The sequence below is a fragment of the Cupressus sempervirens genome, chromosome 11, assembly GCF_028749045.1.
Source record: "Cupressus sempervirens isolate cs-2001-9-10 chromosome 11, ASM2874904v1, whole genome shotgun sequence".
Taxonomy (NCBI): domain Eukaryota; kingdom Viridiplantae; phylum Streptophyta; class Pinopsida; order Cupressales; family Cupressaceae; genus Cupressus; species Cupressus sempervirens.
Window position 1 is genome coordinate 331,862,005 of NC_143128.1, and position 21,428 is coordinate 331,883,432.

The window sequence follows — 21,428 nt, forward strand, 5'->3', positions numbered from 1 at the left end:
CGGATGAGGAGTTGGTTGAGGTACCTAGTAGTTGTATCTTAGATGTGGAGTTGTGCAAGGATGATGGTGCACATATGAATGATCTTGTGGTGGGCAATTCTGATTCAGATTCCTATCACAGTGCAATTTGTGAGACAAAGAAATTGCCTAGGAGTCAAGGGTGACAAAGGCATCATGTGACTAGTCAACTAAAGGTGAGTGATAGATACATTTCTTCAGCTCTTGAGCATTATGATGTTGTCTGTCAAATGCTAACTACATTTGGTTGGGGTGCTCCTATGTCTGATGAGCGTAGTGCTAGTACTCTTTCTCTAGCAAAGTTCAGGTGCTTTGAGAGGTTGTTAAGATCTTGAAGCATAATTACTCATAGCTAGTTGCTGACCAAGATTACCTTCTAGAGTGGGCTAGCACCTGTCATGAGATATTGTTAGAGAAAGAGGAGCTAGTGGAGCTCACCCAAGAGCTTGAGGTGACTATGGACTCTCTTCAGTGTACTTAATGGGCTTTTCAAGAGTCATAGTCACGGTTGGATGAGGTGACTGTAGAGTTGGAGCATGTTCGGACCACACCTAACCCAAATCCAATTCAATTGCATATTGCAGTTGGTGGTGAGTTTACTTCTACGGTTGGGGATGATGGACATGATGATGTGGTCGACACATCCGTCCAGGATATGGGTGCAGTAGAGATGAGAGTATCAAGGGAGTTGGGCTCTCATGCTAATTTGCTTCCTTCTACAAGAAGCAAATCTATTTCTTCGTCTCATACAGCTAATAGCATTAGACAGTTGGCAGTGCCACATTTTCAAAGGGATCAGTTGTGGATTGCAAGGGAGCAGGCTGATGCTTCCACATATAATTTCTACTATAATGAGTCATTCATGGAGTATTTGCTTGAGAGCTCAAATTTGCAGGAGGATTCATACAGGGTATCTGAGGGTACTCTCATTTGGGGCTCTCATGCTATACGACATTTGGTGGGGAGGATTGTAGAGACCTTGGCTACAATGCTTCCCAATAGGGATTTCGAGGTTGGGTTTGCTGAGAGGATTACCCACAATCCTAACCGACCAGTAGTTCAGCATCAGAGATTGGAGCCATCTTCTGATTCCTAGATTAATACTAATGAGCCCTTGATAGAGATTGGGAGTTTTTATCAACATAATACTGTGAGGAATGCTCATCACTTTTATTTTGGCCCACAAGTAGAGGATTTGGTTTCATGTCGATGTGGATTGGCTCCAATTTGATACCATCCACTATGGGATGGGTTAGCACCATCCTTCACATATGAGATTGATAGCTGAAAATTTGACCCCTCGTAGTCTCTACACACCCAGGACAGTTTGGCAAAGGTTGGAGTTGGTGGTGGTGTTTCGAGTACCTATGGTTGTCACCATCTCCACAGTCCGGTTGGGTGTGAGTATCAGTTTGATAGGGACTCAGATGTTGACGGAGTTGGTATTTCAGTTGCATTGAGTTTCGATGGGTTGTTTCCTTCATCAGCACCATGGGTCAGTTTTCAGATGATTCTAATGTTGATCTCCGTTATTTGGGTGTTGGTGCTACAGTAGTTGTGTGTCAACAACAAGGATGGTACACAGTTCTACCTTTGGAATCCAAGTGGATTGCGTGTTCATTTTTCTCTGGGATTGCTTGGAGATAAGCAATCTTAGGGAGGGAGGACTATAATGTCCCCATTTTTAGTAAGGTCCTGCAGTTGGCCAAGTCAGTTCACCATAGCGACCCTCGTGAGCTGACAGGGCATTTTGGGGATCTCAATTGTGGATTTACTATTTTTAGTAGTTGCTATTTTTGGTAGTGTAGTGGGTGGCTTGGCAGTTGGTTGTCTCCTGCAGCTAATTAGGTTAATATTTGCATGAGCTCTTATTTATTTATTAATCATTAAGTTGCATTATTATAATAATGTTTATATCATTATAATAATGACTTTAAGAGATGTTTCTTAAAAATCGAGTTGGAAAGTTTCTACTGTTGAGTTCTTTTGGGAAACTTCCACAATTTCTAAAGTGCAGTTTTAAGGAAACTTTGGCCAACGAAAAGCTTTTAAATAAGAGCTCATTCATTGGTAAAGGCACGCTTGATTATATATTTGCTTTTGTGCCTTTGTGGTTTTTTCCTAGATTTTTAACTGTATGCCCTTGCTGATATATAAGGGTTAGAAATTTTGAGAATTGCACTTGCAATTTAGTTGTTAAGGTATAGCTAAGATTGCCTAACTTCTCTACTATTCATCATTGTATCTGAGAAGTGTATTTATTCCACTGCTGAGGTATAGTGCATTTGTCATATTTCTTCAACTGTGATCACTGAGGCGCCCTCAAACCCTTGCCTATTGGTATCTCCATTACTCCTACCTCAGTGTCCATCTCTGCATTAGGTACAAGTACCTCAACCCCAGCCTTTGGTAAAGCCTCACGAGCAGCCTCCATTGTTACCTCCGAAACAGCTGTCTCCATTGGTGACAGATGTGCCTCTACTAATGCCTCGGGAATAACTCGTGCTTCCACGGCGGGCTGAATCACAACTGAAGCTGGCATCATCACTACTGGCTGCCTGAACTGACCAAACCCTGGAATGACATGTATACCTACAAGAGCCAAGTGTGTTGTCACTAAAAGTGCAGGTTGTGGGAATCTCAATGGTGTAGTTGTAATTACTTCTACTTCCTCCTCCCTATTAGTCCCACTTTCCTTAGAATTCTCCTCCTGACCAATATCCGTATTTCCACCGTCTAGTCTCAATTGTTTTCGTCTGACCGTGGTCTTGGTGCCAAGTGTATCAAGATGTCTCCACTACATGATCGAGGGTTCGCCTAGCACGAGTGGTCCCAGTTTGGCCTCCAGTGCATCATTGGGGATCATTCGAGTTGTTGCCTCCAAGAATAGGCCAGTGGCATAATGCGGCATGTAGAATGTCTTGTGCTATAATGTCATAAATTTATACATCCATTCAGCCGACAATGTAGCCCAGTCGTACACTCTACCATGCAAATTCTCATTCATCATTGCCACTTGTGGAAATGAAATGTTTGAGGCGTGGATAGAGCCTATGAGGCGACTCTTCACAACATCAATCAGACAACGCCAATGACCTTCCTGCACATTGGATTTCTTCAATCCTCTACCCCTCGATGTGTCTGTGAGAGCTTCTTGCTCCGCTTGCGTCAGATTCCCACATACGAGCTATATCAATTGTCTTTACCTCTCGGCTCAACTATTTTGGTTTTCTATCTATTTTTCTTCCTCCTTGTACATGCCCAGGTATCCCGAATACCCATGTGAAGTCTGTCGGTGTAAATGATTACCAAATTACAACCAAGGTAGGCAAATGTACTAGTTCGAGAGAACCTATCGTATGTTTCTATCATGAGGTGTAAAAACCCTTCATAATCTTTGATATAGAACATAGGCATTTCTATCACCCACTCAACTTGTGCCTTCTTAATGCTGGCCTTTACTAGATGGTTATCAGGTGTCTCCTACCACCACTTCTGGCATTCTGCATCATTCCATCCTTCAAATACAACATTCTACATTGTGGGATTATCTGTCACAGCCGACTATGTTGGCTGCTTCGCTTTCTTTTTGCTTGGTCCTGTTCTTGTTCCTCCTGCTACACAGACTCTAGATGGCAAAGTCTTTACATTCCTGTTCGTGGTTGTAGTTGTTGGTAAATCTTCGTCCAATTTCTTTTTCTAGGCCCTCTTGTTGGCTGAATGCATAACTGCCACCTTTTGTCGTTTTGCTCGAAATAAAAACAAAAATTCGTTAGGTCAATTACCTTCCTCGATACAATGTTTTTTGAAGTTCCTTCTCCTATTTTTGGCATCTATACGGATCCTTGCAACCCTCAATCTAGTGCTTTGTTCGGGTGTATGGATCCAACACTTCTTCTCAACTACTGGTCGTACGAATTCTTTTGTTTGTGTTGACACTTTTTCCTTCTAAATACTCGCGTTCCTGCTCAAAGGGCCATACGACGGTCGATATATCTCTTATCAATTGTACAGTTGTCTCTTAGTCCCACCTAATCTTCCGCTTTTGATCGTACTGTCGTATATTGTGCCCCTTTGGTAACCTTTCGGGTCGTACGGTGGTGTATGGTGTGCCCCTCTAGCAACCTTCTTTCATACGACAACCTCGCCTGTTTCTTCTATCGTACAACGACCTCACCTCACCGTCGAGATTTTGGTGTTGTCCGTATGGTCATGCAGTGCTATCTGTAGAATTTCTTCTTCCTCAATTCGTATGGCTTTGCTCTTCAAGTATTGTCGTACGGTTCTTTCACACAGAATACCTCTACACCTTCATAGCCGTACGATCGTATGACACTTGTCTTCTTATTGTGGTGCTCATGGTTGGTTTCCTTCTAACCATATAGGGTTGCTTCCACCCTACTTTATGTCGTACGGTCTTCCACAATGCAGATGTTGTCCGTACAATCTTCTCCTGCGCAATGACTACTGTACGAAATCCTGCTTTTGTTTTCTGGATGGCATGCTTTAGTCCTTTTATTTGCAGCTGCACAATGCTATTTCACTATAATTTTGTCATTGCTCTGTTATAATTCTCCTTTTTTTTACTTTTTTTTTAAATTTACGTATACTTCCTTATCTTACATATATACATTACTAACTACCTTTTTTCTGTTTCTTTTTCTCGTTATTCTGCAAAGGCACGTTATATCTTTAACGATAGATTTTCAACTTCGACCCATTCATTGCATCAAGTATTTCCTTCCCATTGAGCGTCTATAATTTGATTGCTCCATTATCACCGACTTTACGGATCTTGTAGGGTCCTACCCACTTTACTTTGAACTTTCCTAGTTTGATCTCGTTCCACCCATTATACTTCAAAATTGACCCGATTGGAATTTCTTCAATTTCAAATGCTTCTCATGCCATATCTTTCGCCTATTTTGTGTAGCTTTTGTGGCCCATTGTGCTTGCAATTATTGCTCATCCAATTTATTCAAGTTATACAATCTCTCCCCTAGGCTTTCCATATTGCCTAGTTTGTTCTCAACCGAGATCCTTAAACTCGGTACCATGAATTTCATTGGTACCACGGCCTCTTGCCCATACATCAACTGAAACGAGGTGTGTCCTATAGTTACTTTATATGAAGTGTGGTACACCCATAATGCTAATGGTAGTTTTTCTTCCCAATCTTCTCCCTTGACCGCATAAAATTTATAAATCACCCTGACCAAGATCTTATTCATGGCTTCTACTTGTCCGTTGGCTCTAGGGTAGTACAGGCTCGATAGTGAATGATAAATTTTGAACTCAATAGTGAGCAATTGGATGACATGATTGACAAAGTATCCTCCTTGGTTGCTTGTCAATTGTAGCATAATCCTATACCTAGTGATGATTTTCTCATAAATAAATTTAGCTGTGCTCACCGCCAAATTGTCTGGTAGTGCGCGTGCCTCCACCCACTTAGTCAAGTATTCCATCGCCACCACGATATACCTACACCTAGTTTTGTTTACCTTTATGGGTCCGACAAAGTCCAGTCCCCATTTTTCAAAAAACTCTTGCACGTACGAAGGATTCAAAGGCATGAAGTCCCTCTTCAGTGGTTTTCCAGCTCTCTGACATGTGTCGCATGCAACAACCCACTCCCTAGCATTGTTGTGCACAGTTGGCCACCATAACCCTGCCAAAAGTATCTTTTGCGCAATTGTGTCTAGCCCCATGTGTCCTCTCACTAGTCCCTCATGTGCTTCCTTCGACACCTTTGGAATTTCTTCCTCCAAAACGCATCACCTTAGAAACTGATCAAGTCCCATTTTGTTCAGTAACCCGTTGATAAACTGAAATGTTTGGCTCCTTAGCACCAATTTCCTTCTCTTGTTCGGCGGCATCTCGTTAGGAAACTGTCTCGTCGATAGATACTCTCCAATGTGTATACCAGGATGACAGTACTGCAACGTGAAATAGCTACGCGTCAAGAAAATCATCATTGACTCCCTCTGGTGGCTCTCCCAATTTTACCCTCAACAAGTGATCCACACTTACATGACTCTTTCCTGGCCGCAATACAATCTTGAATGTGAACTGCAATAATAATAACCATCGATTTTTCCTTCCCTAAATGATCAGCTTATTTACAAGATATAACAATGCCTAGTGATCTATATAGAATACAAATGTCATCGCCAATAAATAATGTCTGAATTTTTGTACTGTGTATACCATCCCTAGTGCCTCTCACTCTGTCATACTATATTTTTTCTTTGCCTTAGATAATAGTCTACTTGCAAAATATACTGGATGGTCCAATCCATGGTCACCTATCTGTGCTAGTGTTGCTCCCATCACATAATTCGATGCATCAACATGAACATGAAATTCCTTATCCCAGTTCGGATAGGCTAGAATCAGTGTTGTGGCCAACCTCATTTTCAATCCATCAAAAGCTTCATTCTGCTTTGCTTCTCATTTATAAGGTTTTCCCTTTCAAGTTAGCTTGTCCAACAGGTAGGATATCTTCGCAAAGTTCTTGATAAACCTCTAGTAGTATCCTATGTGTCCGAGAAATGATTTTACTTCTGATACATCTGTCGACGATGGCATATCTATAATTACACGAACTTTGTCAAGATCCGTCTTCAGCCCTGCTTTGTAGACGATATGACCTAATAGCTTTCCTTGTGGTACCTTGACCCTGCACTTCTTCAGATTCAGTAGCAGTCTCGCCCGTCTGCATCTCTCCATGCATTCTCCAAGTGCTGTTACATGTTTATCCTCTGTGCTAAACATTGACCAATCATCTAGAAATGCTTTAAAGTTTCCGACAGACACTTTATCAAATATGTGTAGGATAATTCTTTGGAACGTTGTCAGGGCATTGTTTAGTCTAAACGGCACCCTGTTATAGGCATATACTCCATCTTCCACGATGAATGTTGTTTTCAATCTATCTTCTTCGGCGATGGATATTTGATTGTATCCAGAGAACCCATCCATGAATGAATAAATCTCATGCCCTGCAACTTCTTCCAAAATGCTATTAGTGAATGGTATCAGAAACGGATTTTTAATCGTTACCACATTTAGGCATCAAAAGTCTACGCATATTCTTATCTGCATGGTGTCCTTTTTCAGAGATATCACAATCAGTGATACCCACTGACTCGTCTACACTCTAAAAATAATTCCTACTTCTAGCATCCAATCGATCTCATCAGTGACCCGTGTGGCATAATTTTTGTTCATTCGATATAGCCGCTTCCGTACGGGTACTGAAACTTCTATCAACGGTATTTGGTGAACACATAACTCTGGTGGTACTCTTTTCAAATCTTTATACATCCATGCGAAGACGTCCTTGTACTCCGTGAATATTTTGAACGTTGCTGACTTCAAGGCTAGATTACAATCATCTCCCACAAGAATATTTTTCGAATTGGTTTCATCTCCTAAGTTCATTGTTTTTATAGTAGGCTCTTCATACTTTATAGGTTTGTCATCACTAAACATATGTGTCGGCATTTCATCTACATGTGCTTCTCCCTCCTTTACTTCATTATACTCCTTTTGAAACTTGTTCCCTTCTTTTCCCTCTTCAACTCCCAACATGTTACAGCTCGAAAAGAGCTGTAATCCTCCATCTGCCAATAGAGTAAGCCATTCATCAAGTCTAGGTCGTCATCATTCGACCCTCCTCCTAATTGCAATACTCCTTCGTCTGATTCGATTCTCTTCTTTCCCTCATCATCACCTTCGCCTTCACCTTCGGAATCTAACAAGGTTGCCTCCTCACCTACCATTTGTGGATGCAAGTCAATTACAAATCTTCGGCCTCTGTGTTCCAGGGATATGGTATTTTTTTTCCAATCATGTTTCACCTTTGCTTGTACCAACCAACCCCATCCAAGGATAGCATCATACCCTTTTCTTTTTAGCGGAAACACTATAAAATCTAACAAAAATGGTTGCGTTTTGATGGTTACTGGCTGCGCCATCAGAGTTCCCAACGATTTGATTCTGTGTTGATCTACAGTGAGTAACTGAAATGTAGTTGGCCACAACATAGGTTGTCCCAACTTTTTCCATATATCCTCCGGTAACACATTTACACTTGATCCTCTGTCCATGATTGTGTCTGTAAGTACGGTTCCCAGAATACCCATCTCTACCACTTTCGGATGTCTTCCTATCATGAGTGTGAATAGATGTCTTCCTATCATGAGTGCGAATAGCATTGGGTATGCTGCAGTCATTCCACTACCATCTTTTCCTGTTTCCTTCGTTGCTTTCGCGAGTGGTGTTATATTCAGTATCGTCATCTGTAATTGAGGCATTGTAAGGACATTTAATTTTATAGGAACTTCTATTTGCATTACCTGCCTTATCATGTTTTGTTCAGCCAAGTTCCTCTTCGAGGTATCGACAGTGTCTTTTGCTTGCAACTTTCTTGTTTCTATCTGTTTTTCCAACTCCGTTTGTGTTTGCTACAACCTCTTCTTTTCTTTCTCTGCATCAGGGTACTTTACCTTCTTTGTTTGCTCACGCGTAATGGCTAGTGTTTCCTCATCACATGTTTCGATGCTTAACAAATTCACCCCTTGCTTAGGGCATTTTAAATCTTCATGGTCTCCCGAACCACACCATCTGCATAATAGTTGTGGCATCTCGTTCGTGGTACAATCTCTGGCAAAGTACCCCCAAAGGTTGCACACACGGCATTGTATCATCGGTTGTCCACTTGAGTCATACTGAATCTAACTCCGGCCTCCATTGTTATTATTGTTATTATTATTACCACCCCTTCCGCACTAGTTATTGTTGCAATACCCTCCTGACGTTCCGTGGTTATTGTTTGTGCTCATTCCTACTCCAACGGATACTTCCTACGTCAATAGCACCTGCTAATGTCCATTTGTCTTCATATTGAACAAGCATTCCTTTGTGGAATGTCCTGCAATCTAGTAGATATCGCAAAATTGTTTTTTCAGGCAAGAGCCTTTTGTGTGGCCCTCCTTATAGTCCGTACACCACAATTCCCCCCTTACTGAGTCAGCAGTCTTTTTCAGATTTTTAAATTCCTTCATCATTCGTGGCATCCTTCTACAACGCTCGAACTTTCTTGGTTGATTCTGCGTCACTACTGCTACTTTCGGAGGATGAATCGTCTAAGTCCAATGATTTGTGCTTCTTGCTTTTCTTTTGTTCACTCTGTAGATCCACTGCCTGATTATACACATCTGCGTACAATGCTGGAGATACAATCTTCATTTTCTCCTTCAGAGTTAGTCGTAGCCCTTCAACAAACCATTGCTTCTTTAATTTGTTGGCCGATGGGCTCTCCATCTTCCGCACCAACTCTTTCAACCTTCTTGTGTATACACGGATCGTTTCATTATTTCCCTACTTTGTACTATATATGTCTGCTACAATTTCATTATCGTCCCTTAGTAGTCGGAACTCTACTATGAACTCCTTCCTAACGTCTGCCCATGTAGTTAATTTCTAAGGATCGGCATCTGCAAATCAATCAATTGCTACACCCTGTAGGGTCACTGGAAACTACCAGAACCAATCATCCTCGTCTGTTACGCTATTTGTCGTCCATATTGTTTCACATGTCTTGTAGTGTCTGATCGGATCTGTTGTCCTGTCACCATTAAACTTCAACAATTTCTCCTTTGGTCCTACCAATGCTACTTTCTTTTGATTTTGTGGTACCTTCTATGTACCCGCACTATTCTGAGCACCCACGTTGTTCGAAGCAACCACATTGTTCTGCACAACTGTGCTACTTCGGAGAACCGCCCTACTTCCAACAATTGTGTTACCTGGTGAGAAAAGATCTTCCTCAAGCGAAGTTGTTCGATTCTTTGCTTGCATCAGTTGTCGGGTGTATCGGAAATGAAGAGTTCACTTCATGCTCATGTTCCTTCAACACTTCAAGCTATGCAAATTGCTTCCCTTCCGTTTGGATGCTCTACCCTCAGCATATACAAGTTAAGGAACTCCTCCCTTGTCTCTTCCACCAAATTCAATCACTATTGAATCTCTTCTAGCAATTCCTTAGCACTCCTCGGTTTGCTAGGTGAATGCACTCCCTCTGTCTGTGCTCCTTCACCCCTCGATGTCCGTCGGTAATTTGCTGAAGCTTCTGTCTGCACTCCGCTTGTTGTGCTAAAATTAAAACTTCTTGTGTTGTGTGTATTTCATCCTTATCTTTCATCTTATGCCTATCCTTGTTAAGCAGATTTGGCATTAATCTTCATAACACTTCATTCCAGGTTCAACTGGTAACGGCGCCAAATGTTTATCGTACAAGGTAAAAGGATACTTATTGCATGTATCATTACAAAATATAACACAAAACAAATACTTTATTCATATACGCAAAATGAACTCTAATGTTTACAATATGATTATGCTCATTACAATAGTGTTCCAAAGTCCCTTCAAGACGGTATACATATACTTTCCCAAAGGGCTGATTCAACCGTCACGCACCCTTTTGGATACAATTCTACCTGTCAACTACAATAGAATTTACCGACAACAAGCTACAGGAGGAATAATAACTAATGAAGTAGTGGTCAGGAAGGTACTAAGAATTCTTCTTCCTATATATGCAATTAGAGTTTCAGTAATTCAAGAGATGAGATGCAATCCTAAAAATAGTATAACCTTGGATGCACATGTGGAAAGATTGACTGCTTTTGAATTGGATAACTTCGATAACTATGCTCCTAATCCTGGCAACTTTGAATCTACATTCAAAGCCAAACTAATTCTTAGTATAAAAGGAGGAAACTCAAAAGGCAAATAGGTTCATAGTGAAGAAAAAGATGATTCAGATGAAGACCTTGACGCCAGTGAAGCCCTACTAGCAAAAAGAGTATCAAAAGAGAAAGGAAAATTCAGAGGCAAATTTTCATTGATTTGTTTCTCATGTGAAGAGGTTTGTCATATTGCTACAAGATGTCCAAACAAAAAAGATAAAGATAAGAAAAGATATAATAGGTTCAAAGGCAAGAAAGACCTCAAGAACTACAAGGACTACAAAGACAAAGGTAAGAAATCTTGTTAAATTGCTAAAGATTTTGATAGTGATGATAATGAAGAAGTAGTTTATATTGTTGTTAAGGATGAATATGATGAGGAAAATGAAAAGATCACACTTATTTCTCATGTTAGCAAAAATAATATATGGATCATAGATAGTGGTTGTTCTCATCACATGACTGGTGACAAAACTAAGTTTGAACATTTAGAACACTATGATAGCGGAAGTGTTAGATTTGGAAACAATGAACCATGTTCTGTAAAAGAAAAAGGTTTCGTAGCATTAACTGAAGAATCAAATGTGAAAATGCCCACTGGGTTGAAAGATTAAGACATAATCTCCCCAGTGTGGCACAACTAAACAACATAGGATATAAGGTAGAATTCATGAATAGCAAAGCTAAACTATTGGATAGAAAAGGAAACCTGGTTGGGACTGGCAATCAGACAAAAGGTAACATGTTTTATCTAGATCTCACTGAAAGTACATGTTTATTATCTCAAATAGAGGAAAGTTGGCTAAGGCATAAAAGGATGTGTCATGTTAACTTTGATAACATGGTTACCATAGCAAGAACAAAAGAGTAAGAGGCATACCAAATCTGAAGAAACCTGAGATGGGCATGTGTAAACAATGTCAAATTGCAAAGATGAGTAAAAAAAGTTTCAGAAGCAAGTCTTTTAATTCTGAAGAAGTTTTGAAACTGGTTCATACAGATCTTTGTGGACCAATAGGTATAGAAAGCTATGAGGAGACATATTTCATTCTATTTGTTGATGACTATTCTAGGATGATGATTGTAATGTTCTTAAAAGATAAATCTGATGCTTTTCAAAAATTCAAATGGTATTTGGCTAAAGTTGAGAAGGAAATGGGGAAGAATCTGAAATGTCTGAGATAAAATAGAGGAGGTGCATCACTAGAGTGAATGCACATTTCCTCTTTTGGACAGGAAACAGTGTGAGTGCATGCAAGTTCTTGATGTAAACTAAAAATTTGCATTACATAATTGAGCTCATTAATCTTTGAGGTGTTCCAATGACTTGAGTGTTGGGGTACCTACCATCTTGACTGGTAGGCAACAGGTTCAAAGTCTTCAACAGGCTTATGACTAGGGGCAGCCATGTTTTTCTACTCCTAGTCCTAGGGGTAGACCACAACAAAGACCTACAGCTACATCATTTGCAAGGGCAGCCTTAGGTCCTTCTAGATCTAGTGCTATGCTTGAAGCACAATCCAACAAGGGGAAAAGAAAGGTGTCATCTGAAAGTAACCCCATTGTTGACTTATATAATGTCCACCTAAGAGATGAAATAGAGGAGGTCATTGGTTTAAAAAAAATCCAATGGCATACTTCTTCATGTGACCCAGTCTCATTATAAGAAGATGATGCAACTGGTGGCAAGGGGAGGACCATCATTTGTACCACTAGGTGAGCACAAATTGCAAACTACAATCTTGGATAAAGAGTATGCCAAGATTGCTTTAGAGAAGGAGAACCTGAGGCCTATTTGGGAGGAGTATGGTTGCAGCATCATCATGGATGCATGGAAGGACATTGGGAACCATCCACTCATCAATATCATCATTTCATGCACAGAGAGGCCATTTTTTCTAAGGACTGTTGATTGTTCAAGGCATCGAAAGGATGCTGATTTTTGGTTTCATATACTTCAGGATGCTATTGAGGAGTTTGGGCCACAAAATGTGGTCCAAGTAGTGAAAGATGCAGCTCTGTGTGTTAAGTTGCAGGGAGACTTGTTAAGACAACTTACAGACATATTTGGTGGACTCCATGTTGTGTGCATGCCAGGAAAAGACATGGAGAAGATTCCCTTCATTAAGGGATTAGTGAGCGATGCTAGAGATGTGCAAATGTTTATCAACAATCACCACACATCACATGCCCTTTTCAGAAGCTTCAAAAGGAAGGAGTTTCTGAAACCAATTGAGACCCAATATGCATCCTACTTCATTCATTTGGAGAGAATGATTGAGTTGTAGGAGCCATTGCAACTAATGGTTATGACAAATGAGTGGAATAGGTGGGATGGGTCCAGGACAAAGCAAGGGTTGTGGGTGAAGGAGATAGTGAAGAGCGATGTATTTTGGAGTGATACAAAATACATTTCCTCTTTCATAACTCCAATTTTCCAAGTCATCAAATAACGGGGATGTGAATGCAACTACTCTTAGAGAGGTGTATGAGTGCATTGATGCTATACTTCGCCACATGAGGGCAGTTGTGTTAGAGAGGGACCCAAGTTTAACATTTTACACTGAACACATTCGACCTATTATTCAGCGTAAATGGGACAGCCTCAACACTCCCTTACATATGTCTGCTTATGCATTGAATCCGAAGTGGTACATGCCTAGGCCTTGGAGAGTTACACCACTGAATGATGATGAGGTAATCTATTATCAATTTTGAATTTAGTACACTTGCACTTGAAAGTTAGAAGTTAGTACACTTGCACTTCTGAATATTTAATTTGCTAATTTACTGATTTTAGAATTTGAATTTTAGGTAAAAGAATGATTCTTCAAGTGCATTGATTGGATGTATGACATTGAGACAAAAGGGAAGGTTCGCACTAAGTGGACCAAATTTGCTACTCTTAGGAGCTATCCAGTTAGAGCAAAGGCTGACATAAAAACAATGGCACAAGAGGATCCAATTTTGCGGTGGAATTGTCATGGAGCCAAATCAACAACTACCATACTAGCCATCTGTCTCCTATCTCAGGTTTCATGTTCTTCAGCTTCAAAACCTTTACTTTTCACTTTCAAATTTCAATTGCACTTTTACTTTAGTCTTTTAGACATGAATTTCAATTTCAATTTTCTGATTTTCACACTAGTCATTTGATTGTTATAATGTTATCTTAGGTACCTAGTTCTTCAGCTTCTGAGAGGAACTAGTCTATTTATAGCTTCGTTCACTCTCTTAAGAGGAACACACTTACCTCAAAGAAAGAAGAGAAGTTAGTGGCTATACACTGTGCCTTGCGTACCAAAGATTGCAAGACACATGTGAAGAAGGAGAGCCCTATAGCACGATGGGATGTAGAGGGAAAGAAGCCCTCACACATTGATGAGAATGCAAATACTTTTGATGCAAGGTTAATTGGTATTCCTCTAGCCACTCTTACCCTTGAAGAGATTGAGAGTTCGGAGGATGAGTTTGTTGAGCCTAAGCCTCAAGTTGACATGGATGATTAGAGGCCTCTAGGCAGCCTCTACCGCATTTTGGCGGCCCTTGGGCCTTTAGCACTTGACATTTTGTGTAATAACCCCAATCAAGCTCACACAAATAGAACCAAGGAAGTTCGTAACTAGATGCTTCACAACTACAACTTTTGCTTTCAAGAAATCTCACCCTTAATTACTACAGAATTAGAGCCAATTTCCTCTAATCCCAAGAACCTCTACTAATATTGTAATCAGATTTTGCAAGTATAGAATTCTCAAATTATGGCTTCACAACTAGAAATAAGATTGGGATTCTTAAAGATTTACCAATTTCTCAAATACTAAATATCGAATTGACATTTCTTAACAATAGTCAATACTGAAAGCAATAGCAAAATCCTATTAATTCAAGCTAATGCTGGCACAATATATAAAATGAGACTAGTGTGAGGAACCTCGAAATAGCTTCCTTTAATTAATTGCAGACCCTAAAAATGTATCGCTCTAGAATGCAGTTTGAACAACCCAAATAGTAGAGATAAATGTGTCGAACAGAAGACATTAATGTGGGCCTTTGATGGGACTTTTAGCCACTGGAATCCAATGCCTGCAACCAGAAATCTAGGTGTGTGCAGAGCCAATGAGAACTTACAGCAAAACCCTAAGAAATGATGCCAAACTCTAGACCCTAGGTGTACCAAAGCATGAGATTTTCTTTAGTTATCAGCCCTCTTCTCAATCAATGGCAGAATATAGATAACCTCCAGCCAAAATATATCTTCCAAGCCATAGTAAGTACAGTAATGGGAGATGCCAATCAAACTCCAGAAATGCAATACTCCCAACCATAGATAATAACAGTAAGGTAGATTAAATAGAATCACTTTACCTCAGCAATGATTCGAAAACACTTCTTAGCTTCCCTTATACCTCAGCAAGGGCAACAAAATTCAATGCCTCAGAAACCCACAAAGGCAACAAAAGCAAATATATATTCAAGCATGCTTTTCTCAACAAATGGGCTTGTATTTATAACCTTCAAATTCCCTTTTGATGCCAAAATGTAATTTCACTCAAGAAGTTTCACCACACAACATTAATTAGAAGCTTCCTCTAAATTCTCTCACTTGACTTGGCTTAACTAATTAATAAATGGCACTTTCCAATGATAACTCAACTCCCAACTTAAGTGAAATTATAAAGTTAAATTATAACTTTATAATAAGCCATTTAATAATTATATAAAGCCATTTAATAATTAATTATAATTGGGCCACTAAAAATATAATAACTCCCAAAATACTCATTATTTAAATGTCATCTGAAATAGGAGTCATACATATTATTTCTCCATGTGACCAAATGCACTTTCCAAAAATAAAAAGGATCCATCTCGATCAACACCAACTTACCACAAATAGTAAGTACACAAAACTAAGCCCAAACGAAGTTCAATCTAAGCCAAACGAAGGCCAACCTGTAGCTTTATAAAATGTGGAGAAGATAAGAACCTCCCAAGCCAAGCCTCTGCCACAAAAGATCCTCTATCCACAATAATTAGCCTACGAGGATCACAATAATATGCTAATCCCTAAAACTCAAATGCCGATAAAATTGGGGACATTACATTTTGTCCTTTGATTTTGTAGTTTGTACTTGAGACTTGGATATTATTATATTTGTCATTTGAAGTCTGAAACATTGAACATTGTGATCATATCATAGTTTTTGCTATTTGATGTAATTAAGTTTATGATGTCATTGAATGATTGATGAGATAATAATTCTCATACTTTGATGTCATTTGAATCTTCAATCTTTGATTATTTAAGTTATTTGATAGAAGTTAGAACTTAGAGCTTAGATCTATTTAGTTAGAACTTAGAACATAGATCTATTTCATTGTTCATTGTTCAATGTTCAATGCAATGCAAAACTAAACTAGCAATAACGGTCTTGATGAATTTATACTTCATATTTATGTCTTATATTATTATACATCTCTTCATAATTAGCATTTGAAGTATCATATGTTTAGTATATACTATATACAGCCCGTCCCCCCTTCCTGTCCCTCGTTGCCATCCCCCTACCGTCCCCATATTGAGGCCCCTTTGTCCCCCCATCCCGGAAACTTGTCCCCTAGGCCCGTGTAACTACGGTTTTATATCATTTCTGCAGTGAATTTAATGACCATGGGTGCTACTGCATGTATGATGCAACTCACGACTGGGGAAAATCAAAATGTCAATTATATTTTTAGTTTAATTGTAAGAAGCCTGGAATTTGGTAGTGTCCTACTCTAACTACCTTTATATTACAGGTTTCATGAAACATGTATATTCTTAAAATATTTAGAAGATTTGAAAAAAAAAAATTTACAAAAAAGATATTGAATATTAATTATAAAAATACTAAATAAATAAGCATGTAATTTATTGATACTATCTTAAATAAAGTATTGTAAGTAATTTATCTATTATTTATGAAAATTTAAATTAGCATATTTTGATTCTACAAAATGCATACAAGTATATATGTAAAATTTAGAGTAGAAATATGAACATGAAAAACTTTTTTTTTTTTAAATTAGTGTCAAATAATATCTTTTTCAGCAAAAAATAAAAAGAATCGAATGACTATCAGTATATATGTTCTAAAATTTTGTATATATGTGTACATTTTAAGAATATTTTTAAAATATTGTATTTTCGAATGTTCAATATGTTTACCAACTTACTGCCGAGTTTTCTCTCTAACTTTCAAAACTATTTTGCTCCCAAGGTATTATTAAATCCAAATTTTGCCCCCAAGGTATTGTTAAATGATAAATCCCATTTTTGCATCTATCAGTCAAACTTTGACTAGGAATTGAAACTTGGCATATTAGAGAAATACATAAATTCAAGCAACGAACTCAAATAGCATGCAAAATAATGCTAGGAAGAAAGCTCTTGCACAAACAGTTAAATTGTTAGTAAACTATTAAAATCCACTGCAAAGGGAATAATATAAAGTGTTTGGAGAAAAGAATTGGAAAATATTGAAAAAAATATGGTTGATAACTAGAGAATTTTGGAGAGTACCTAAATGAGTACTTGCCAAAAACTTGACACCTGAGTTTCTAACAAGCAACTTGCCACGCAATTTCAGCTCACAAATGTGAGTAGTTCAATATTTTTATATTTTAAAACCACAGGATAGGTACAAAGTAGCAAAAGAATACTTACTACTTACCAATTCATTTAGTAATTCTACTATTGCACCATTCAGTTCAAGTAAGGAGTTTGTCTCCATTCCAATAGTCATAAGTACACATACAAGACAATAAAAGCCCAACACAGGGTTTTTCATTTGAAAAGAGCGGTCATCCAAACATACCAAAAGTTTACAACTAAAGGGAAACAAAGTCAAGTTTACTGCCTAAAAGTAACAAGATTACTCCAAAATTATCTCTTCCTTTGGAGAAAGGTTTATTATCTTATTCATTGGGATCTTGTAGAGCAGCTAACCAAATCTAACTTTTATCTTAAGAAAGTTAAAACCAATGAGCACATGAAGTGTTACTATTGTATTGCATTGCAGGCATGAAGTATATGCTGTGGTTTTCCATATGCTGTGCTTGGTCTGAATACTTTGTTGATTTTGAAGCAAACTGACTTGTAATTTTATGAATCCCATACAGGGAAGGAAAATGTGATGTAGAACATGTAGAGGAAATCATTTCTCAGATAAAGAAGTTATTCATTGATTTTATGTCATCTCAACATTAGAACTCATCTTATTTTATCAACTTTGAGCAATTTTCATTCTCTTCAATATGTATTCTCTGAGTTTTATTCAATGCAAAATTTCTGATGATAAAGTTTTTGGATCACTGGATTGTCAATAAGAATATATGTTCAGCTTTTGTCACTTTGGTCCATCCAAAATCCAAATAAGAAATCTATCTTACTTTTGTGTTATGAATGAGTTAAAATTCAACAAGTGCCACATACTGGCTAGTACTTTCCATTAATTAGTAGTAGAGCAAAATTATAAAATTATATTTGTTTTAAATGATAGAGTTGTAATTTTATTTAGAATAGTAAATTACATCAATAGAAAACAATAGGTATGCATTATGCACAATCACTATGTATCTTGTTTCAATAACACAATAAAAATAATAGGACGTCTTTGAATTGTACTTACTAGAACAATAATATTTCTCAAGTAAGCTTTTGGACATGTAATTAAAAATAGAAAAAACATTTTAATTTCAAATGTAGTGTAAAATGGTATTTTTAAAATAAATTAATTGAAAAAATTAAAAAGTAAAGTAAGTGAATAATTTAAAATACTCATGAAATCAACAATTGTAAATTAAAGTAATAAATAAAATTTAAAATAAATATTCTTAATATAATTTAGAATCAATATTCAATATTCTTAATAGTTTTTATTTACAATAAATATTTTCTAAACTTATACACTATTAATTAATTGTTGAAATTACTCATTTATTATTATATTGTTTAGCAAACTATTGTTATAATTATAATATTATATTTAATACTTTTATAAAAATATTAATAATAATTTTTTTTTATGATATTTTATTTATTAGTATATACTTAAAGTTTATGAGATTGAAAAATTTACTCAACATTATTATTAATTTTAAAATAATGATCACAAATACAATTTAGTACTCTATTCATTAAAAATATATATAAAAATATCACAAAGTAATCACAAACATAAATATTCTTAATATAATTTAGAGCCAATATTCAATATTCTTAATAGTTTTGTTTTACTATAAATATTTTATAAACTTATAGACTAATAATTAATTTGTTGAAATTACTCATTTATTATTATATTGTTTATCAAACTAGTGTTCTATTGTTAACATTAAAATTACCCTATTATTATAATATTATATTTATTACTTTTAGAAATATAATAATTATTATTTTTTTATTTTATTTTTTTTATTATAATTATATACTTAAAGTTCATGAGATTGAAAAATTCGACATTATTATATTAATTTTAAAATAATGATCCCAAATATAATTTAGTATTCTATTCATTGAAAATAAAAATATTAAAATATCACAAAGTAATCACAAACATAAATCAAAGTATGCATACTAGCCTAAAAACAGACATAATTTAAAAGATAGATAGAAATATATGATTTTAATATATCTCAATCCACTCTTACTATAATTTGGATGCCTTTCTTGACAAATTCCAACAAAAGACAACTAATAAAAGAGAAAATCTCAAATAAATGTGAGGACTAAAAACATATGTATGTAAATTTAAAACTAAGAAAACTTTTAATTTGTATAAATTTTTTTTATTTTTTCCTCTTTTAAAGCTTTTAGCTAAAATCAAAACTAGTTTAGATATAGAAATATTTTTGACACTTATTGTATACTAATATAATATAATCAATTTAAAAGAAGACTTTCTGTTATAAACAATAATTTTTCCTAACTATAGTTTATATTACAGTGAATAATAATACACTATTGTGATTGGTGGGGTCTCATTAACTAATTGACAATAGCCAATACAATAGTATTTGCATTACGGCAAGTACTAAAAAGCATCAGCAAAAGCTTGCTTTAGCCAGATGCTAAATTTGAGCAAAAAGAAAAAGCAATCCTTTAATTTTTGCAAATATATGATTTAACATGATAAATAATAATAATTAGAAAATATATATATATAAATCACTTTAAGTCCAAAGATAGAGATACAAAATTCACTCACCTCACTAAGGATTAGCACGCCTTTCTTAAAATTTTGGCAAGCTATAAATTCATAGCTCACGAGATTCATCCCATCACGCAAAGATGTTACGAGCACCACATCTATAAAGCCAATGCCATTTTTCAGTTCTTTCAATCTTGAAGCAGAATCTTTCTTCTTTATTAAGACTTAAGACTACATAAAAGTTAAATACTCCAGCCCTCATTATTTGCATCGGATAATCAGATTTCTATGCATTATTTATGAAAATCATTAAACATACAACATTACGCATAAAAATATGCACAATCTATTAAAAAAACAGTATTAATTACATGGAAATTATAACTTCCAGTTGTATTTCAGAAAAGATATATAACTATATTAACAGCCACAACTTTGTACCTAAGTCACAAGAATAGCCAACAACTCCCAGGTTTTCAATTTGAATATGTTTGCAGCTTGTAAATTGCAATGGAACTTTTGTGGCAGTTGTGCATAGTTGATTTTGAAACTGATTGCATGTTCTTTTTTTGCATCTTTATTTTTGTGGCGATGTCTACCTAATGGTTCTGGAAATCTAGGATCAACCTCAAGAAGTTTTGCACATCATTCTCATGCAGCACCTTGCATGTATGTCCTCTTATTCGATGTCACTGTTCAGGAAGGACCCACTTGACTATTTTATTTGCATAGGCAAATTTTGAGGTTTGAGGGTGTGTATTTAAATTAATTGAGTTGTCTTGCATTATTATTATTTTTCAGAATACTTTAATTAATTATTTTATTTAAAAGATGACCTTGTGTGGTGACTCTTTAGGGGCCAAAGTCAATTAAAAATTGAAATGCTCACTTTCTACAATTTAAAAAATAAAAATTCTCAAAAGTTTGCAGGCAGAGAATAAAAGTAAGAGCAAAAAAAATTAGAAATTTGGTCATTTATATTCTCTCACTGTGAAGTTTGGACTGCATGTTCAGCTTAAACCCTATGGGTATTTGGCTTGTGGAGATAAAGATTTCTTCCTCGTCCAATAACAAGTGGATATAAATGGGATTCATAATTGGACATAATAATCGAATAGTAAAATATGTGTTATTCAATATTACTGGGTGATAAATTTATTCATTTTTTAATATATCCATTTTCTTTTATCCTAGGTGCCACCCACAGGACAAGCCAGGAACTGATTTTTGTATGCCGCATGCTGATGATTTTCTGAGACAGGTCTTCTCATTGCTGGGCATGAAGGCATTCTAGATATAGTCAAGGAAACGTGGGAATTTAGTGAAACTTTTTGCTCATCACCTCACATCTTGGAAACAAGACATTCCAATTGGGGGTGGGATGTAAACTTATAACATCTATGCTGATTGCTACTACCACATCAAGAACGTGTGATTATAAATAAGGGATCACAAC

General features: G+C 36.6%; 1 protein-coding gene across 2 annotated transcripts in view; it reads right to left on the reverse strand.

Annotated features, from left to right (window-relative positions):
* Positions 1-21,428, reverse strand: part of LOC149529437 (alpha,alpha-trehalose-phosphate synthase [UDP-forming] 1-like) — a 230,767-nt gene that overhangs the window by 81,202 nt on the left and 128,137 nt on the right. For both annotated transcript variants that reach the window (XM_089807954.1, XM_089807955.1), the window contains one exon: positions 20,030-20,130. In XM_089807954.1, the coding sequence (XP_089664080.1) occupies positions 20,030-20,130 (101 nt within the window). The remainder of the gene's footprint in view (positions 1-20,029; positions 20,131-21,428) is intronic.